At 39.5% G+C, this 18,049-nt stretch overlaps 1 protein-coding gene across 5 annotated transcripts in view; it reads right to left on the reverse strand.

Moving 5' to 3' along the window:
• LOC149822492 (uncharacterized) overlaps window positions 1-18,049 on the reverse strand; it is a 76,033-nt gene that overhangs the window by 2,496 nt on the left and 55,488 nt on the right. The window contains exons 17-27 of one of the 5 annotated variants that reach the window (XR_016426210.1): window positions 14,485-18,011; window positions 14,182-14,261; window positions 13,883-13,966; window positions 11,629-11,700; window positions 11,434-11,542; window positions 11,245-11,302; window positions 10,789-10,917; window positions 10,511-10,628; window positions 2,771-2,850; window positions 1,358-2,130; window positions 900-1,225 (exon numbers count right to left, since the gene is read on the reverse strand). Coding sequence is in view for 1 of the 5 variants with exons in the window: in XM_089981575.1 (XP_089837701.1) it covers window positions 1,698-2,130; window positions 2,771-2,850; window positions 10,511-10,628; window positions 10,789-10,917; window positions 11,245-11,302; window positions 11,434-11,542; window positions 11,629-11,700; window positions 13,883-13,966; window positions 14,182-14,261; window positions 14,485-18,011 (4,690 nt within the window). In the remaining 4 variants the exon portion in view is untranslated. Of the gene's footprint in view, window positions 1-899; window positions 2,131-2,770; window positions 2,851-10,510; window positions 10,629-10,788; window positions 10,918-11,244; window positions 11,303-11,433; window positions 11,543-11,628; window positions 11,701-13,882; window positions 13,967-14,181; window positions 14,262-14,484; window positions 18,012-18,049 lie in introns of those variants that run through there. The other 4 variants (XR_016426207.1, XR_016426209.1, XR_016426208.1 and 1 more) reach the window with 4 other exon arrangements.

The raw sequence follows: 18,049 nt of genomic DNA on the forward strand, positions 1-18,049 counted from the left end.
TTTTCGCAAATATACTTATTGAGATTTCAAAACGTATATGTGAACAAGTATGATATATGCAAATGAGTTAAAAATTGCCAAAAATAGTTGTCAGAAGGAAAGCATATTAGAGAGTATTGGTTGGGGAGAAAAGACAAAAAAAAACCATAAATTATGCAAAAATAAGAAGGTTGGAGACAACGGCGAGTTTATATATGATTCAAATAATTCATAAAAAATAAGAAATATTGCATATTTATCATAATTTTACAAATATTTAATTACGATATTTGTGATATCTAGATATTTGCAAATAATTTCGTGCAATAACGTACAATATGTGAGAAAAAATAAGTTATTTGCGAAATTAGTGTGTTTATATATTATTCAAGAAATTCACAAAAAATAAAAAATATCGCATATTTGTCATAATTTTGCAAATATTCAAGTGTGATAATTGTGATATCTAAAATTTTGCACATAAATTTATGCGATTTCAAAAAGTATACGAGCAAAAATAGGATATTTGCAAGAGTGAGACAATGTGTTTGGCAAATATTTTTATGCAAATTTTTTTATTATGTGAAAGAGTAGGATATTTGCAATTTTGGTGGTTTCACTCTCACCGAAATTTTGCAAATAAATTTATGTGAGTTCGTGAATTTCTGCATAAAAAAAACTGTGATTCTGAATTTAAGTAGGTGTTAGACAAATCCGACGAGCGGTACAATTTTATCGCAAAAAGGCATAAATTCGCAATTGTGAAAGGTAAAAGGGCCCTAACTATTTGCGATTTTGATCAGGAAAATATCGAAAATTGTAAAGTTTTTAGGAAATCAGGTCAAATTACCTGTACAGTAGTCATTTTCCAAACAAATATCCTACACAGATCTATTTTGCATCTACAGTCAAGAAATCAAAACAAATGAATATATGGTTCCTTTGTGGACATTTAGGTTCATAACACGTCTATTTTAACCATTGCAAATTCTATGTAAACACAATCAGCCATGAAAAATAGCAAGATTATCCAAGACAACCGGAGTAATTATAATGTGATCAGGAATGACACTAATAGACTGCAAGAAATCAGGTGGGTAAACTTGCCTACCTTGGAAACCCCCAGCTATGCCTTCAATGGTGCTGGTCGGGAACATAAAGGACTGTTGAGTGACAGACTCGGACAACTTACTGCTCCATTGACTTCTTAATCTACCATTGGTTATCTGAAAATTGACTGCTTCACCTGGATCCATATATACTCTTCCTGTTAGTGACACAACGATTATTAAATGAAACAGATCCCATGCTTACCAGGCACATCTGACTACTGTAACAGGCCAGATTAATGTGACCTTGAAACAGATCCCATGCTTACCAGGCACCTCACTGCTGTAACAGGCCAGCTTAATGTGACCTTGGACCTCAAAGAAACTTGAACTGCAGCAGGGCCAGATCCAGGTGGTTTACTGTTAAGTGAAACAATAACTAGTTAAAACTGACCAGTGATGTAGTATATACGGAAGGACCCTGTATGCAATCATGCATGTGTATAAAGCCAAGGACATCTTGATAAGGGCACCATCCCCAAGATAGGAACTCTTGTAAATTTGGAAATGAGAGCGCTAAGATCTTTCTATTGAAATTGCTTCTCTTGGAACAAAATTCTGACTACGAGTCTGGTCATAAGGTGTTCCCTGATGCTTCAAACCACCTCATCAATGCTTTTTTTCCCATTTTCCTTCACGCCTTCCATCCCGCTCTCTACGTTCCACAATTTGCCTAGGCTTGCTACCCCGTGAACCTTGCCTATGTGATGATCCAAACCCAACGCTTGTTCCATCTATGGATGCAGAATCTGGATCTCCAATACTTCCAGCATCTCCTGAGTCTCTGCTTCCATCAAAATTGTCATCATATATACGTTCTTCAAGCCGTTCTCGTGAGTGAAGTATCATGGGCGGTTGAACAGCATAAGACCGAGAGCCACTAAGCACCAATGCGTTAGTGGCTGAAGTGGTGCTCGTCCCACCAGTTGGAGGTGGGGTTGTGGCTCCCTCACGGCTGCCACTGCCTGCACTGTTTGGCCTCAAGCTGCCTTCCTGAGCTGGCCGTCCACTGTCGCGCTCACGATACCTCTCCCTTGGCCGACTGCCAACATGAAAAAAAAAGGCAACAGCAGAAAAAGAACATCAGTAGAAATGACAAAAATAATAAAGCAGGACCATGTCACACAAAGCACTAAACCAGTATCAGCCTAATGTTTGAATCTACTACTGGCAGAGAATCATATTACTCACCAGGGATGAATTTGACATGCATGAAGTGATCTTTGAATGGAAACACTTCACAATAAATAGTTAGACGTATCCCAGAAAGGACTAGTTTCAAATCTACAGGTGCCAAGTTAAAAAACTACAGGACCAGCCAATCTAGAAGCCATTTTCTAAATGGCAAGACAGACATTCTGCCTAAATCAAGTTTGAGCAATTCTAAAGGGGGCTAATATTGGGAGTTCGGGGAGATTTTAGCTCCTTTATTTTTTCTGCATAGGGTTAAGGTCAGTTTGTACAGTGACAAGAAATCCTCAGATTTGTCAATAAGGGTATGTGAATCTTTCTAAAACATGTTAATTCCTAGCCACTCTGCCTCGGTCTGTAACATGTTTCAATTGGTCAACCCGAATAAAGAAAAGAACCAGGGTCCTTGAGATCCAGGTATAATATGTCCCAGAGGAAATGAGAAGACCTAAATAAAACAAAAACATTTTAAGGATGATTTAGGAGCAAACCTATTGGTCGCTGACGATGAGAACTCCCTACGAGATCGTGGGCCAGAATCTCTTTGTTCCAACTCCCGTTGAAGTTCTCTCTACAAAAGTCAATCCAAAAACAAAAGTTAGGCAGTGACACTAAAGCAACTCTGATTGCTCATAAAAATCATTATGGGGAATACCCACAACATATAAAGGGACAATATTTAGTACAAACATTTGTAGGTACAAATGCCCACTTTTTTTATTTTTTTCTATTTGTTTTGTTTTGTTTCATGAAACTAACCTTACAGTTGTGATCTACACGTTTTTCTTAGTTGGAATCCGCTCTTAGATCATCTAATTATGACACGTAAGCAGGTTTTTTTAAGGCTTAAAAAATCAACGGCCTACAATGTGTGATACTTTCCCAGGTCTTAAAATCATTTCTTTTTTATTCAAAAGTCATTCTCCACTATTTTGGACATGTTGAATCCATCTATCAGGTCTGATTGGATAAAAAAAAACTGAACCATGGAGATCTAGAGGCGTGTACCTACAATCATTTGTAACAATACATTACCACATATAAAATACTTGTAATGTTGAAAACTAAAAAAGCTTGGTAAGCACCAAACACATGCAACATAAAATGTAAAACTGCATGACATTAACATCCTCAATGATTTCCTGATTCCAAATATAAGGCCAAGAATCTGGGAGACTAATACTAGACCAAAAATGTGAATCTTATGCAACATGGGTAACTTCCAAATGTGCAGAAACACTGTCACCACTGGCACTGGCACCACTGGCACTTCAGGGTGCTGGCACTTGGTGTTTCTGGGTGCTACCAATCTTAGTTGTCAAAGGCGGTGCCTAGGTGGCCTAGGCGCAGTCCCACTGCCTGGGTGACTAGGTTTGGGTGGTGGGGCCCTACTTTACCGCCTAGGCTGTGCCTAGGCTGGGGACCACCTAGGCGACAAGCTTAGTTTTTGTCCATTATTTTTTTTGTTGACCATGATGGACCCTATAAAAAGGGGAAAGAGGGTTTTTTTCACCCTCTCCCGTTGTCTCCTTTTCCTTTTCCCTCTCTATCTCCGCCTCTTGTTTTTTTGCAAGAAGTAGAGGTAAGTGCTCCTCTTTCTCTCACTCTCTCTTTGTCTCACTCTCTTTCTCTGTCTTTTGCAACAAGAAGAAGAAGAGGTACTCTCTCTCTCTCTTATTTGCAGCAAGAAGAAAAAGACGACTTAGCTCATGGCTCACCTACAGGTACTCTCTCTCTCTTCTTCTTCCTCTCCTTTCTCCCTCTCTTCATTTTTCTCTTCTCCTTCCTCCGCCTCTTCTTCCCCCACTATTTCTTCCTCTTCTCCCGTGTTCTCCCTTGTTTTTCCTCCCTTCTGCTCACTTCTCCTCCTCCTCCCATGTTCATCCTCCCTTCCTCTCTCTTCTTCTTCCTCCGCCTCTTTGCCGATGACTTGTTGGTTTTCGGGGAGGCTACCAAAGAGAATATGTGGTCTCTATGGATTATTCTTAGATGCTTTGCCGAAGTATCGGGCTTGCATATGAATGGGGAGAAAAGTCAAATCTTTGTATTGAACGACCCCACTAGTCAATTGCCACGGTTGACATTAATCATCTTTGGATGAGAAGGTGGCTCCCTTCCTATGAAGTACCTAGGTTTGCCTCTACACTTGGGTGTTTCAAGGGAGTCGCATTGGAGTGCATTGGAGGACCATGTGAGGGCGAAGACCCAGTCCTGTGTTGCTAGCTTCTTATCTTGGGCAGGCCGCATAAACCTAGTAAGGTTCAGCCTATCCCCTATGGTGCTCCACTTCTTGCTAATTTTCAAATTACCCAAGGTGGAAAAGCATCTTACCAATATTTTTCAGTGATTTATTTGGTCTGGTAAATTTGAGAGCAAATTCACTTCTTTAGTGAGTTGGTCTACTATTTCCAAGCTTCGTGATTTAGGGGGTTTGGGAATTCATAATTTGCATATTTGGAACAAGGCCTTGTGAAATGGTTGTAGGCGATTTGTAACAAAGAGGGTCGGATTGCGACTATTTACATTGAAAAATTATGGTCATTGTGGATGGCCTTCCAGCTGGTCCAAAAATCAGAAGTGGAAGAAGAGTTCGAGGATTTGGAAGGGTTGGGTTTCGGTTCTAGCCGACTTTTGTCATGGTGTCCGATTGGTCATTGGGGATGGCTGACACACACTGTTTTGGCAAGACAGATGGTAGGGTGTTGGAAGCCTTCGAGAAGCTTTCCCTAACCTTCATGATGTGACCAGCGGGAAGTACTCTATGGTTAGGGATGTATGGTCGCCTTAAGAAGGAACCTGAGACACTAGCCATCTCTCTACTTTTTCAGTCAGGCAACGTGAGGACCAGCCTAGGTGGACATTTTCTAGTGATGGTTTTTATGGTGCTTCATCATTCTATAGAGCTTTGGGTGCACCAAATGCCCAATGGCTTCCCAGAAAGGCATTTGCGTGTACAGTTGCTTATGACGTGGCAACTTATTTGGAAGGAACGAAATCAGCGTATTTTCAGGCAGCTGAGCAGTGATTGGGCTGCCTCTATGGATTGACTACGATGGGAAATTCCGGACAGGGCACGCTCTAAATGGCCTAGACGTCCGATTGAATGGATCGGGAGGAATCGGGCGATCTTTTGATTGGTCCTCGATCACGTGTTCTTGTCCTCTATTTCTATTAGGATTCCGGGTTTGTCGGGACTGGTTTTCTTGGACAGACTTGTGTTCCTCTGTTTCTTTGATATAGCGGGTGTGACATCTCATCACACTCATCTATGCATCAGCTGTAAACTCTATCAATATATATTTATACCTTCTTTCAAAAAAAAACATTGTGCTTTATGAAAATTCAACCATTGATAGGTTTTCATGCAAAAAGAACAAACAACTTTTAGGACAATTTTTTATAATAATCATCACTTTGTAAAAAGAAAGTTTAGAGAAAAAATAAAGAGTTTTTGTGAGCATAAAACATAAACTAGCAATATTTTTCCAAAAAGGTAACAGAGATAGTTTATAATATTCTATCCAATGGAGACAAGTTGTATCTGTCAAAACAAGATATATAACTTAAGGAATGAGAAGTACCATTTTTCTAGGGCAAACTTGAACTTTTTTGTATTTTAGTATCAAATTATATTCAGATGGTAATTTTGCATACTTGTAATATATCAAGTTTTAGTGACCATTTATAATTAATCTTTGTTAAGATTGATGCCATTTACATATAAACAAAATGTATGTGTGCCTCCCTTCACACAGGAGGTCACTAATGGGGCTGTAAGAAGATGAGCCGAGCCTGAACTTGGATGTTCAAGCTCAACATGTGAAGCCTTAACCAGGCTCAAGGTCAATGCACTTGAATGGAGGTCTTCAAGCTTGTGTCCATCAAGTTTGATTAAGCTTAGTTCTGCTCATGTGCAACTGAGTTCTATTGGCGTACCAAATATTTAACTTTTTAAGCAATGATTATGAAGGGCGCAAAATTCGTATCTATCAACTCACTGAAACATTATATATATATATATATATATATATATATATATATATATATATATATATATATATATATATATAGAGAGAGAGAGAGAGAGAGAGAGAGAGAGAGAGAGAGATGGATAGGGTATATATTTGCTACAACCAATTGTACATACAGTTGACCTGGAAACCCATAGGTTAACCACAGCAAGCTAACTGGAAATATGTTTTGTTTTATTCAGAAAATCTGATAAGGCCAACCTGGCTATGCAATTTGAAGCTCCATAATTTTGCAGAGCTCTTGTACAACAGTTTTAATAATAGTAGCATAAAACTCTTGGAAAACAACGAAAAGCTCTTAGTTTGGGGTGCAATCATGCAAAAGAATTAGTTTGTTAGAGGTGAATTGATCTAGGAAGTTGGAAGTAGATCCAATATCCATCCAGTACAGGATGGATTATGGGAGACACTTCTCGTCTCTGACACCTACAGTGTGAGAAATTCTACTGGAAGCAGAACAGACCCATGGTGATGAACTGTGAGAGATCCATGAGCCGCTCTGCTAGAGCAACAAAATGCTAAAGTAGAGCATACGATAAGATTTGTCTATTAAAAGGAAAATGGAGCAGAATCGAAATATTGAGCAATGGGACAACAATTTAAGATCAATGATTGGTATAACTCAAGGTTGCCAGACTAGGAAGTGGAAGCGGAAGCGAGAAGCGAAATATCAATTTCAAAGCGAAACAAGAATAAAAAAGGAAGCAATATGAGAACTGAATAGGAATCGAACAAGAAGAATATAAAAACTAAAATAAAATTGATTATTCTTATATTTTATGATTTTTCAGAAGAAGAATAAATTTGTTGTTAAAATCTAACAATTGTTACCAATTTAGATAAAGCATATGGGAAGTGAGTGGAAGCGTGAGAGGAAGCACATGGAAAACATGAAAAGAGACGTGAGAAAAGCATATAGGAAGAATGGACAATGTGTGTGGGAAACATAGAAGTCGGGGAGTCGAGATTCCCATGAAATTTCGGAAGGAGTTTCGCACTTCCGAAGCAAGTCTCTGGGAAGCGCACTTCCCACCTACCTAAGAAATTTCCAGTAACTCTGGTATAACCATATAATACCAATAAAAGTAATAGATGATTATGGTGGACGACGGATGAAATCAAAGGTCATCAAACAGGGTTATTGGTGAGCAGTTGGTGACGGATGATCCATGACAACTAGATGACACTTATGGATTCTGGCAGCAAGATAACCTTTATTCGCTTAAACCTATTTTGTATTTGTGTTTGTGTCCGGCTTATTCACTGAAATGGTTAACTACTTAACTTCTTTTGTGATGCATGCTTATTTAATCAGAAACAGGAAATGTTAATAAAAGAAAAGGAAATAGTATGTGAAAAGATTTTGACACTGCAAATAAATGACGATTATACAATGCTTACAAGCACAAGAATAAATACAATGTCAGAAAAAGTTCAAGTTGCTGAACAACATAGGAGAAAGTGTGAAATACAGCTCCAAAAATATAATCAAAATTTTAAGCCAGCTTTTCAACTCTATAAATTGCCAAACAGGATCCCATACTATGTAGTCAAAAGCCTCGACTAGGCACCGACTAGTCTGGCTAGTCGATCTAGGCGTAAGTAAAACACCTAAGCTTTGCAATTCCTAGGTGGTTACCTTAAAAGGTATCAATTTTGCCGACTAGGCACCGACTAAGGTGCCCCTACCTAGACACGAGGACAGTTGTCATTTATTATTATTATTATATATATGTGTGTGTGTTTGTGTGATTTGTTATGTGCTATGTCACATGGGTGCGGGTGCGGGGGTGCGGCACTTTCAAAAACCTTGGGTGCGGGGGTGCGGCAAAAAAATTAATATATATATGTATATATGTATATATATATATATATATAGAGAGAGAGAGAGAGAAGGGGGGTCCGGGGGTTCCCCCCGGCGCGGGTCCCGACTTCGCTGTGTATTTTTTACTAAAATAAAATACAAGTAGACACGACACGGGAGGTAAGTTTGTTTCGGACCCGACTTTGGTTTGGACACAGAAGCGTACGGACCGTCCGACGGGTAGTAGCCGAGTGGCGCCGAGCGGGAAGGAAGGATAGCAGGCGGTCACATGACTCAGCAGTCACATCAACAGCCACAGTCCCTTTAATTTCCGAATGCGCCAAAATCCCCCCCCCTCGCAACCTCGCCTCTTTGTTTCTCAATACTCAATAGTTACTATTCTAGTTTCAAGTTAGAAACGCCATTTCTTGAACAATTCACTGACTTCCGCTGACATCCATTACCATTTAAAAGTTAAGTCACTGCTCTGAAGCAAAAATCGAATGGCCAGATTTATTTCGAAAAGGACTTTTATACCAAATTTACCAATTCAGTAAAGGTGGCAGTTTACGGATTAAAGTCTTGACTTTTATGTCCAATCGTTGTTTACCGCATCACTTACTCGACGCCATAAAAAAAACCCTCGGTCACAGTGCCTCCCTGACCCCCATATAATGAAGAGAGCGCGACCTCTTAAATTTCCCTCCAAGCCCTAATTCTCTCTCTCTCTCTCTCTCTCTCTCTCTCTCTCTCTCTCTCTCTCTCTCTCTCTCTCTCTCTCTCTCTCTCTCTCTCCTGCCATTCTTTTGTTGGGGGTTAGGGCGATGGCGGATTTTGCTCCTAATGTGGAGGACGGAGAGCTTTGGCTGTCGTCCAATGTGTTCCCGGACGAAAATCTACTGTCTGAACCGTCACCCTCCCTCCAAATTCGAACCGGAGTTCTGCGAGCTCACGTCCTCCATGGAGAAGCTTGCCCACCAACTTGCGTTTGCCATTCTGGACGATTCCCACCACCATTCTCCCCACCCTCTTCCCCACATCAACCCCTTATCTCAAGTAAAATCCCAACGTCCTCTCTCTCTCTCTCACTACCGTTTTTGTTGTTTGAAGGTACTGATCTCTCTCTCCCTCTGGGTTCAGGTGAAGCCCCAAAGGAGCAATGAAGGGTACGCGCATTTTGGCTACTCCGGTTTTCAGGTAACTGGTTTTGCCAACAAACCGGTTCAGCAGAGTATCTCGAGGCCGGTTCTCGGTTCTACTCAGCTTCTGATCAAACCGAGCCATAACCAGGTAAAAGAAAATGGATTGTTTCGGTACATCCTCTTCGCATATTCTCATCTCTTTATCTCGACTCAGTTTTGATGGGTAACCGGTTATTCTTCTGTTTATGCAGTGTCTGATGGTTTCGAGGCCCAAGAGCCAAAGCCGGGAGTTGCCGTTCCGGGTGGTCGATTCGGGTGCGAACAGTCTGCTTTTTTTTTTTAAATTCCGCAGCCCATTTCATAGGGCAAAATTTAAAAAAAAAAATCCAAAAATGGACGAAAATGACCCTAGGTGCGTTGACCGCACCCAGGGTCGGGTTGACCACACCGGGTGCCGCACCCGCATCGCGTCGCATCGACGCGGGTGAGGCACCTGTCTGGCCGAATCTCTGTGACATAGGTTCTGTGAAATGATGAAAACATGCTTATTATATATATATGTATATATTGTGTGTGTGTTACTTTGATTTTGGGATTTTTTCTGCGAAACATTGATAGCATGCACAATTAATTTTAATTGATTATGTTTTTTTATATGTGTGTGTTACTTTGTTTCTGATGAATTTTTCTATAAAAGCCTGAAAGCATGTTTAGTATTATGGATTATGTAATATGTTATTTATATATGTATGTGTATTGTGCTTACATGAAAGGCTGAAAGCATATTTTGTTGATTATATTGAATATGTTATGAATAATTGAATATATACATATATATATATATATATATATTTGTGTGTGTACAATTATATATTATATTTTGGTGATGTATATTAATATATTTTGTGAAAGCATGTGTAATTTTGTACTTATGTGATGAAAACATCTTATGAGTAAAAGAATTAAACATATTTTTATGTATATTTCATATACTTTTTTATATTCTAAATGGGGTACCGACTGGTCTGACTAGTCTCGCCTAGTACTCGACAAGTCTTTTTAGGGGTCTACCGACTAGGCACCGCCTAGTGCTTTTGACTATATAGATCCCATAAGAGTCCTTTCTTAACTAATGGAAGGTCACTTCATTGGACACTGACACTAAGATAATTGCATATATGGATACACAACAACAAACTAAATCATTTCATTTAGTTCTAGTTCTCAGGTAAACAACAAAAACATAAAGCTTGCCTGAGTTCTTCTCTCAATGTCCATCTCAAGATTATGCCGCAACTCCCTAGTTTTTGCACGTTCTTGCTCCAATAGTCGCTGCCGCTCAATTTCTCGCTCTGCTTCCCTGGTCCTCTCCCTAAAAATAAAATGGTGGGAATTGAAATAATAGCACTGGATTAACAGTGTCCTATTTTGTAATTGATTGAGATATAATCAATACCCTGCAAAAGGTATTGGAACATATATTATACATTATAAAAATTAGCAAGATTCAGCAGGAGAAAAAAAAGAAAAACCTATCAAGCTCTTGAACAAGATCCAACTCCCGCAACATAGCAGCTTCAAGAAATTTCTGACGGGCATGCCATGCAAGGAGCTTCTTTTGCCTACGAGCTGCAACTTCTTCTCTAAGTTTTGTCTTCTCCCTAGCAAAATGCAATGAAGATATAGTAATCACCAAATAACTGCCAAACTAACACAGACACATTCTTTCAATCTTATAAGAGAGAAGGTGGTGTGACTTTCTAAGATAAACCCAGTGGCTTCATATAAATGAACCTACTTTATTATTAAATGATCATCAAATGCACATATGCCACAAAGGTATTTTGCACATAAAAGAATCTCATGGACTTCAATTACATCTATAGACAGTTATACTACTTCAAGTATGTCCAAATTTTTTCGGTAAACTTTCCAACAAAAACTAAATATACAAAGTCTACAAGTCACACTTAATCTAGGATACATACAGTTTCTGAATGTCAGCTTTAAGTTGCTCCAGGCGATCATTGCGGCTTGTGCACATTGCTGAATGCAGTCAGTACAAAAAAACTACTTGAATTAGTAGTCTCACAAGAATGAATCTGATATGCTTGAATTTGTCAAAAAAGGAGAAAATCATGACAAAAAAGGTATTAATCATAAGCCCTAAGACTTACTTTCTGAAAGAGGTAATGCATTAGTTTCTTCTCTTGTATTTTCAGAAACTTCTTTAAGCACAGTTTCTTTCTTCAGAAGTTCAATTTCTATTTCAGTTTCTTCAAGCTCCTACAAACATTAAGAGATGGCTTCAATTAGTTCAAGAATGTTATAGACAAAGCTAAGAGCAGGTATTGTGGCATCATATTACATACCATATCCTTCAGACTTATTCTGTTTGAGAAGAAATCAAAGTAGGACTGAACAGAAGTCAGAGAAGCAAGGACCTATAACAAGAAAATAACATCAGCATACATCAAACACAGCCACAATGCTAACAAAAAACGAATAGTTGGTATTGCAATGAGACACTGAAAATAGCGAGCCAGTAAAAGCATATACTGGAAAAGAGTACAACACTATGTCACATGGGTGCGGGTGCGGGTGCGACACGGGTGCAGCGCAATTTCAAAAGTTTTGGACACGGGGACTCGGCTATATATATATATATATATATATATATATATATATATATATATATATATATATATATATATATATATACATATATATATATACATATATATATATATAAGACTCGGTCAAAGTTATGCCCATTAGGGGACAGATGATGAGTTGTGAAGCCTGATTCAGGGTTTTTTTGCTTACAGAAGGGGGGGGGGCAGCCCCCCCCCCCCCAAGAATTTTTTTTTTTAAATTTTGTAGCCCAATTTTTTTTTTTTTAAATTCGAAAAAATGGACCAAAATGACCCCTGGGTGCATTGACCGCACTCAGGGTCGGGTTGACCGAGTCCGAGCCGCACCCATGTCCGTGCGTGTCGACGCGGGTGCGGCGACCTTGGAGCTGAGTTCGTGTGACATAGGTACAACAACAACAACAACTACGCCTTCATCCCAAAACAATTGGGGTCGGCGATATGAACCAAAAAAGAAAATCATTATGGGTCTTCCACATGAATCCTCCTCCAACAATCATTTCTATCCAATGCCATGTCTTCGGTGAGGTTCAAAGCATTCATATCCTTTCCTATCATCTCCATCCATATCTTCCTAGGCCTACCCCGACCTCTTTTAACTAATATATTTTCTCATTTCTCCATCCTTCTAACTGGAGCATCATTAGGCCTTCGCCGAATATGTCCAAACCACCGTAAACGATTCTCTCTCATCTTATTTTCAATGGGTGCAACGCCTACCTTCTTACGTATCTCGTTCCGAATCTTATCTTTTATTGTATTTCCACACATCCATCTCAGCATACGCATCTCAGCTACACTCATTTTTTGAATATGATGTCTCTTGGCAGCCCAACATTTCGTACCATATAGTAAAGCGGGCCTAATAGTCGTCCTATAAAACTTTCCCTTCAACCGCAATGGCATTCTACGATCGCACAACACTCCAGTTGCACTTTTCCATTTCATCCACCCAACCTTTATCCTATGATTTACATCTCCATTCATTTCTCCATACTTTTGAATGATAGATCCCAAATATTTGAAACAATTCAAATCATTGTCCCACAGCCATTTCTCTTCCTGCCACACACGCATGTGCATGTCAAATGACACACATTACCTAAGAACCACATGAAAAATGACATATTTCACAATGATGCCATGCAACAGTTGATTTAAAAAAGAGGACACCTGGGCGACAATTCTTATTGAATTAAGTCAGCATGTGCATCATGCCATTCAGCTAAAAATATTTTTGTACAAGTCAACATGTGGAAGAAGACATTAAAACATGAAAAAATAAATTCTGGCATATCCAGAAAACCCATCAACCTGAATGCTATGTCACATGGGTGCGGGTGTGCAGCACTTTCAAAAAACCTGGGTGCAGGGGTGCGGCAAATATATATGTATATATATATATATATAAAGTTGGACATAAATGACCCTGGGTGCGTTGACTGCATCCAGGGTCAGGTTGACCGCATAGGGTGCGGGTGCGACACGGGTGCGGCACCTAGTTGGAGAATCCCTGTGACATGTAGGGCAAAAAAAAATTTCTTGGCAATTTTTTTTTAAGTCCGAAAATTGGACCAAAATCGGGTTGATCACACCCTGTGCCGCACCCGCATCGCGTCGACGCAGGTGCGACACCCTGCTAGCCGAATCCCTGTGACATAGCCTGAATGACTGTTTGATGGGTACCCTCAAAGTAAGGATCAACTAGTTTGTTTCACACACGCATGCACACATGCACGCACACGTCAAATAACACATTAACTAAGAACCACATGAAAAATGGCATATTTCACAATGATTCCATGCAATGGTCTATTTAGAAAAGAGGACACCTGGGCAACAGTTCTTATTGAATTAAGTCAGCATGTGCATCATACCAATCAAATAAAAAAATTTTGTACAAGTCAACACGCAGAAGAAGGCATTAAAAAATGAAAAAATAAAAGCTGGCATATCCAGAAAACCCACCAACCTGAATGATTGTCTGACGGGTACCCTCAAAGTCAGGATCAACTGGTTGTTTCACGTAACTTGTGGTAAGCACCTGTTTCAGGACCTGCACAAAGGAAAAACAAGCTCTATGAAGACTAGAGAAGGTGAACAGTAAGCTACACAAACCCAAGAGTCATAAACATATTAGAACAAGGGTTCTTGTTGAGCAAAGAATCATAGGATAGGATAGGCGCAGAAATAAAAGTCAATAAGGAATTAAACTATTATCTTAAGGTGATGCATAAAACAAACTCCCAAACTAGAATAACTATCTTATACCTCTTTTGCTTGCTCCCCTTCATTTTTAAGTTTACATAAAGCTTGGCAAGCCACTCTCTCCACATCACCAACACGTCCATCTAGAACACCAATTATAAGGTCAAGCATATAAAATCAGTAGTTAAGCCTCATCATTTAGCACATGTTTCAGAAACAGCATTCTCACTATCGCTTCCCAAATGACTGTCAACCAAATTGAGAAAATGGGAAACAGTGCGCCAAAAGGAGATGCATGGGTTCAATGAAATACAAATTAACCTGGTAGACAAAAATAAAACCCAGAAAGATAAGTATCAAGAATACCAGCTTTTGAAGTTCCTAACACTGTCAAGCTTCTCCATATGTTTTGAGGTAACAGGAGAATATCATCCATTGGACAGTATAGGCATGCAGTAGCAAGAAGTGTTAATGAAAGTGTCACTGATGGACCCTCACATAGTGAGTGAGCAAGCCTGCCGAGTATAGGAAGAACAACATCGGCAGCCCCAAGAAAAGACTGCAGCTGGCCCCGTTCAGTAAATGGAATATAGGCTGTCAATAATGCCACTGCGTGAGACCTCAAAATCATTGATGGGTCTGAGGAAGCTAAAACTGCCACTCTATCCCATGTCTTAGCAACTACCAATGTAATGATTGATTCTGGAATAGAAACACCTGCATCAGATGGCTTAGTTCCTGCATATGATGACACCTCAACCCCACCAAGTCTCGCTTGTCCAACAAGTCTTTGCAAGTGCTTAAGTGCAACACATTGTTGCTCAGGCTCAGAATGTTCAAGCATCATACACAGCAAATCAACTAAAGAAGAAGCAGCATCACTTTGAATACCAGCAAGACCCCTCAAAAATAAATTTGATAACCATTTGTCTGTCTGCAGTCGCCAAGAAATTTTAGGTGCATGGCAAAAGAAATGCTTGATGACTAAGCATAATGAAGAGAGCACGTGGTCCAGACTAAACATAGAAGGCAATCCAAGAAGATGATCAAGCATCACAGATGCCCCTTGCCAGCAGTGGTTTTGCGCAAGTGCAAATGCACCCTTAGCAAAAGATTCAAGGGCATTTTTCCAATGGATAGGACTTTGTTCTAAGGCGACATGAAAAGGCACACGGTTCCCACTATCATCTTCACTACTGGTAATAGTTGACTGACAAACAGACAGCAGGCAAGTCGAGTACAGATAACAGTTTGCAGTAGTCAGAGAAAGCCGCTTTGCCAGTTGATAATGAAGTTTCCAGCACAGCTCAATGGCTGGGTATAACTTAAAAATCAATTGCTCCAAATCTTTAGAAAAATCAACAATTTCTTCAGATGATGAGAAATATTTCAAACCACGATAGTGATGCTTTGATGACCCAGTTTCATCATGAAGACAGTTGGGTGGAGCACCTTCAGAACCATCATTACCATGAACTAAACTGCCACTCAAGCATGAAGCAGTAGATTTGTCAGACAAACAAGGCTGAGTTGCAGCAGGAATACCAAACTCACCTAAGCTTTCAACTAATATAAAGCTACAGCTTTTCATAACATTCTCAAATGCACGAAGATAATCATAAAAGGTAGATGTAGGTTCAAAATTGACAAACTCTGTCCATGACACTAAAGATTGCAAAATATCGTTTCTCTTCATTACTGACAGATCAGTAAATACAGCGCCCAAAAGAAATATCATGAGGGCCCCATGATAAAGTTTATTGTCTGCACTCCTGTGGCATTCTGTTCCACACTTGAAATTATTAAATAGAGTGTCAAAACATAACGACTCAAAATCCAAACAAGATGAGTCATCTACTGAGTTCATTTCATTGCTAGAAACTTTTGCTAGACCATATGAGATGAGTGGCTTCAATAAATGTAAAATCGAGTCTAGGAAATCCACACCACAGTAAGAGGTCCTACATAAAGACACCAAAACTTGAACCACTCTTGGTATTTCAGGTACCATAGCCTCCATGTGTTCAGAGACAATTGCTTCAAGTAAGTACAAAGTAATGGCCTTCACGTTTTTAGCAGCATATCCTTTCAAATGATCAGTTTGATTGACATACTGTTGCTCCCTTTCTGGACTGACAAACTGCCACAGACAAAGATCTGAAAACCAACATAATACATCCGGAATGAAGCTGGAAGGAAAAGACCTCAATTGTAATCGAACAGCCTCCAATACATTCCCCGCAAAAGTTTCAAATTGCTTTTTCATGTTTGGGAAATATATAGAAAATTCAGGATAAAACACACGAAGGAATCCTTCAGTACCTGAATGGTCAGATGGATTAAATCCTTTATTATCAGAAAAATCTCTCCGACAACCTAATGACTCATGAATAAACGGCTGTGTCTTTTGGTCAGCCGTACTATTCACAGAAGCAAGTTCATCTACAAAAATGGACAGTAAAGTTGTAAGCTGTGGCAAGTCGAGCGCAAGGAACAGCCCGTCTTTTATATAATGCTTTGCATAACGTGATACACCCATCCACCCAATGAATCGCACAAGCGGTAATGGGCATGAAGAGAAGTTTGGAATTCGCTCCATCCATGAAGAAGGTGGAATTAGACATCTATATCGGGATCCACCTCCACTGTCAATCATGAAACATGCACCATCATCACCACCACTAGAAGCAATGACTAACCGCTGAAGTAGCATCCACCGTCGTTTTGCTTCATGTACTTTCTCAGGATCTAACTGCATTTTACCATCTTTCAAGTGATAATAGAATGATGTAAGTAGTTTGTTAAGATGCTCAGCAGATTCTAGTATAATGTCAATAATGCTCTCAGGAGAGCAAAAAAGTTCTGTTGCAGAATTTAACAGAAACAAAAGGCTTTGCATAAGAATTTCATGCATTGCATGTTGATCCTTCTTTAGACGGTATACCAGGAACTGGCACAGTAATCCTTGATTCTGTCGAACAAGGGTCACTGCATCAGCAGAATCGAAATCCAATGAAGATACCACCACGCTCTGTTTAAAATCTCTGTGATCATATGGGAACTGCTCTTCATTAGATACAGAACTATGATATTGGCGGTCCAATTCAGCAGCTTCAAGTAGTATCTGGAGAACTGTTTTATCACGCTTTCTTTCAAGTTTTGACACAGTTTCCAAGTTGCAGCCCTTCTGAAGATATCTTCTCATTCCACTTGCATCCTCATCTTGATTAGGAGACCTCATATTAATATCAATGTTGTTAATATACTTCAGACGTGGCCTAAGAGCCTTCAAGAAAAAAGGATTAACATAGCACTCAGCAGATAAAAGAAGAGAATTTATAGCTGCATCGTGAGACTCTGGTGTGATATCAAGCTTAGAATGTAATTGCAGTGCTAAAAGACGAAATTCAGAAGCCCTGAGCTCACAAACTTGATGATTCACTAGTTGAACATAATCTGCTTCCAGTTGTAAGTACTCATCAGCCAAACCAACATCAAGGACAAAATTATTTTCCAATTGATTATTCAGGCTCCCCTGAATCAGAATCTTTTCTTGTGAGCTCAACCCACTCTCAGTAGTACATTGTTTCCCCTGCATACTCGCTTCAGATTGGCGCATAGTGCCTCTGAAATTAGCATTTTTCAAGTCTGGTGGAGCAAACAAAAAGTTAGAATCCTCACTGACATCTTTTCTCACATTTATATCAGATGTCTCAGCTTTCTTCCCAATGTCATCTGGGGTATGGGGTTTGCGATAGGTTCCATCATGTTGGATAGAGGAACCGTGTGATTTAGTTGAATATTCTTCCTCAGCACCTCTACCAACTGAGATCTTACAAAAATCAATGTCATGAGGCAGCTGCATGTGTGGTCCCAAGACTGCAAGAAGTACACTGGATTTGTCAAGAGAAACAGGAATTTGTTAAAATCC

The sequence above is a fragment of the Nuphar pumila genome, chromosome 11, assembly GCF_984573655.1.
Source record: "Nuphar pumila chromosome 11, dmNupPumi1.hap1.1, whole genome shotgun sequence".
NCBI classification, from domain to species: domain Eukaryota; kingdom Viridiplantae; phylum Streptophyta; class Magnoliopsida; order Nymphaeales; family Nymphaeaceae; genus Nuphar; species Nuphar pumila.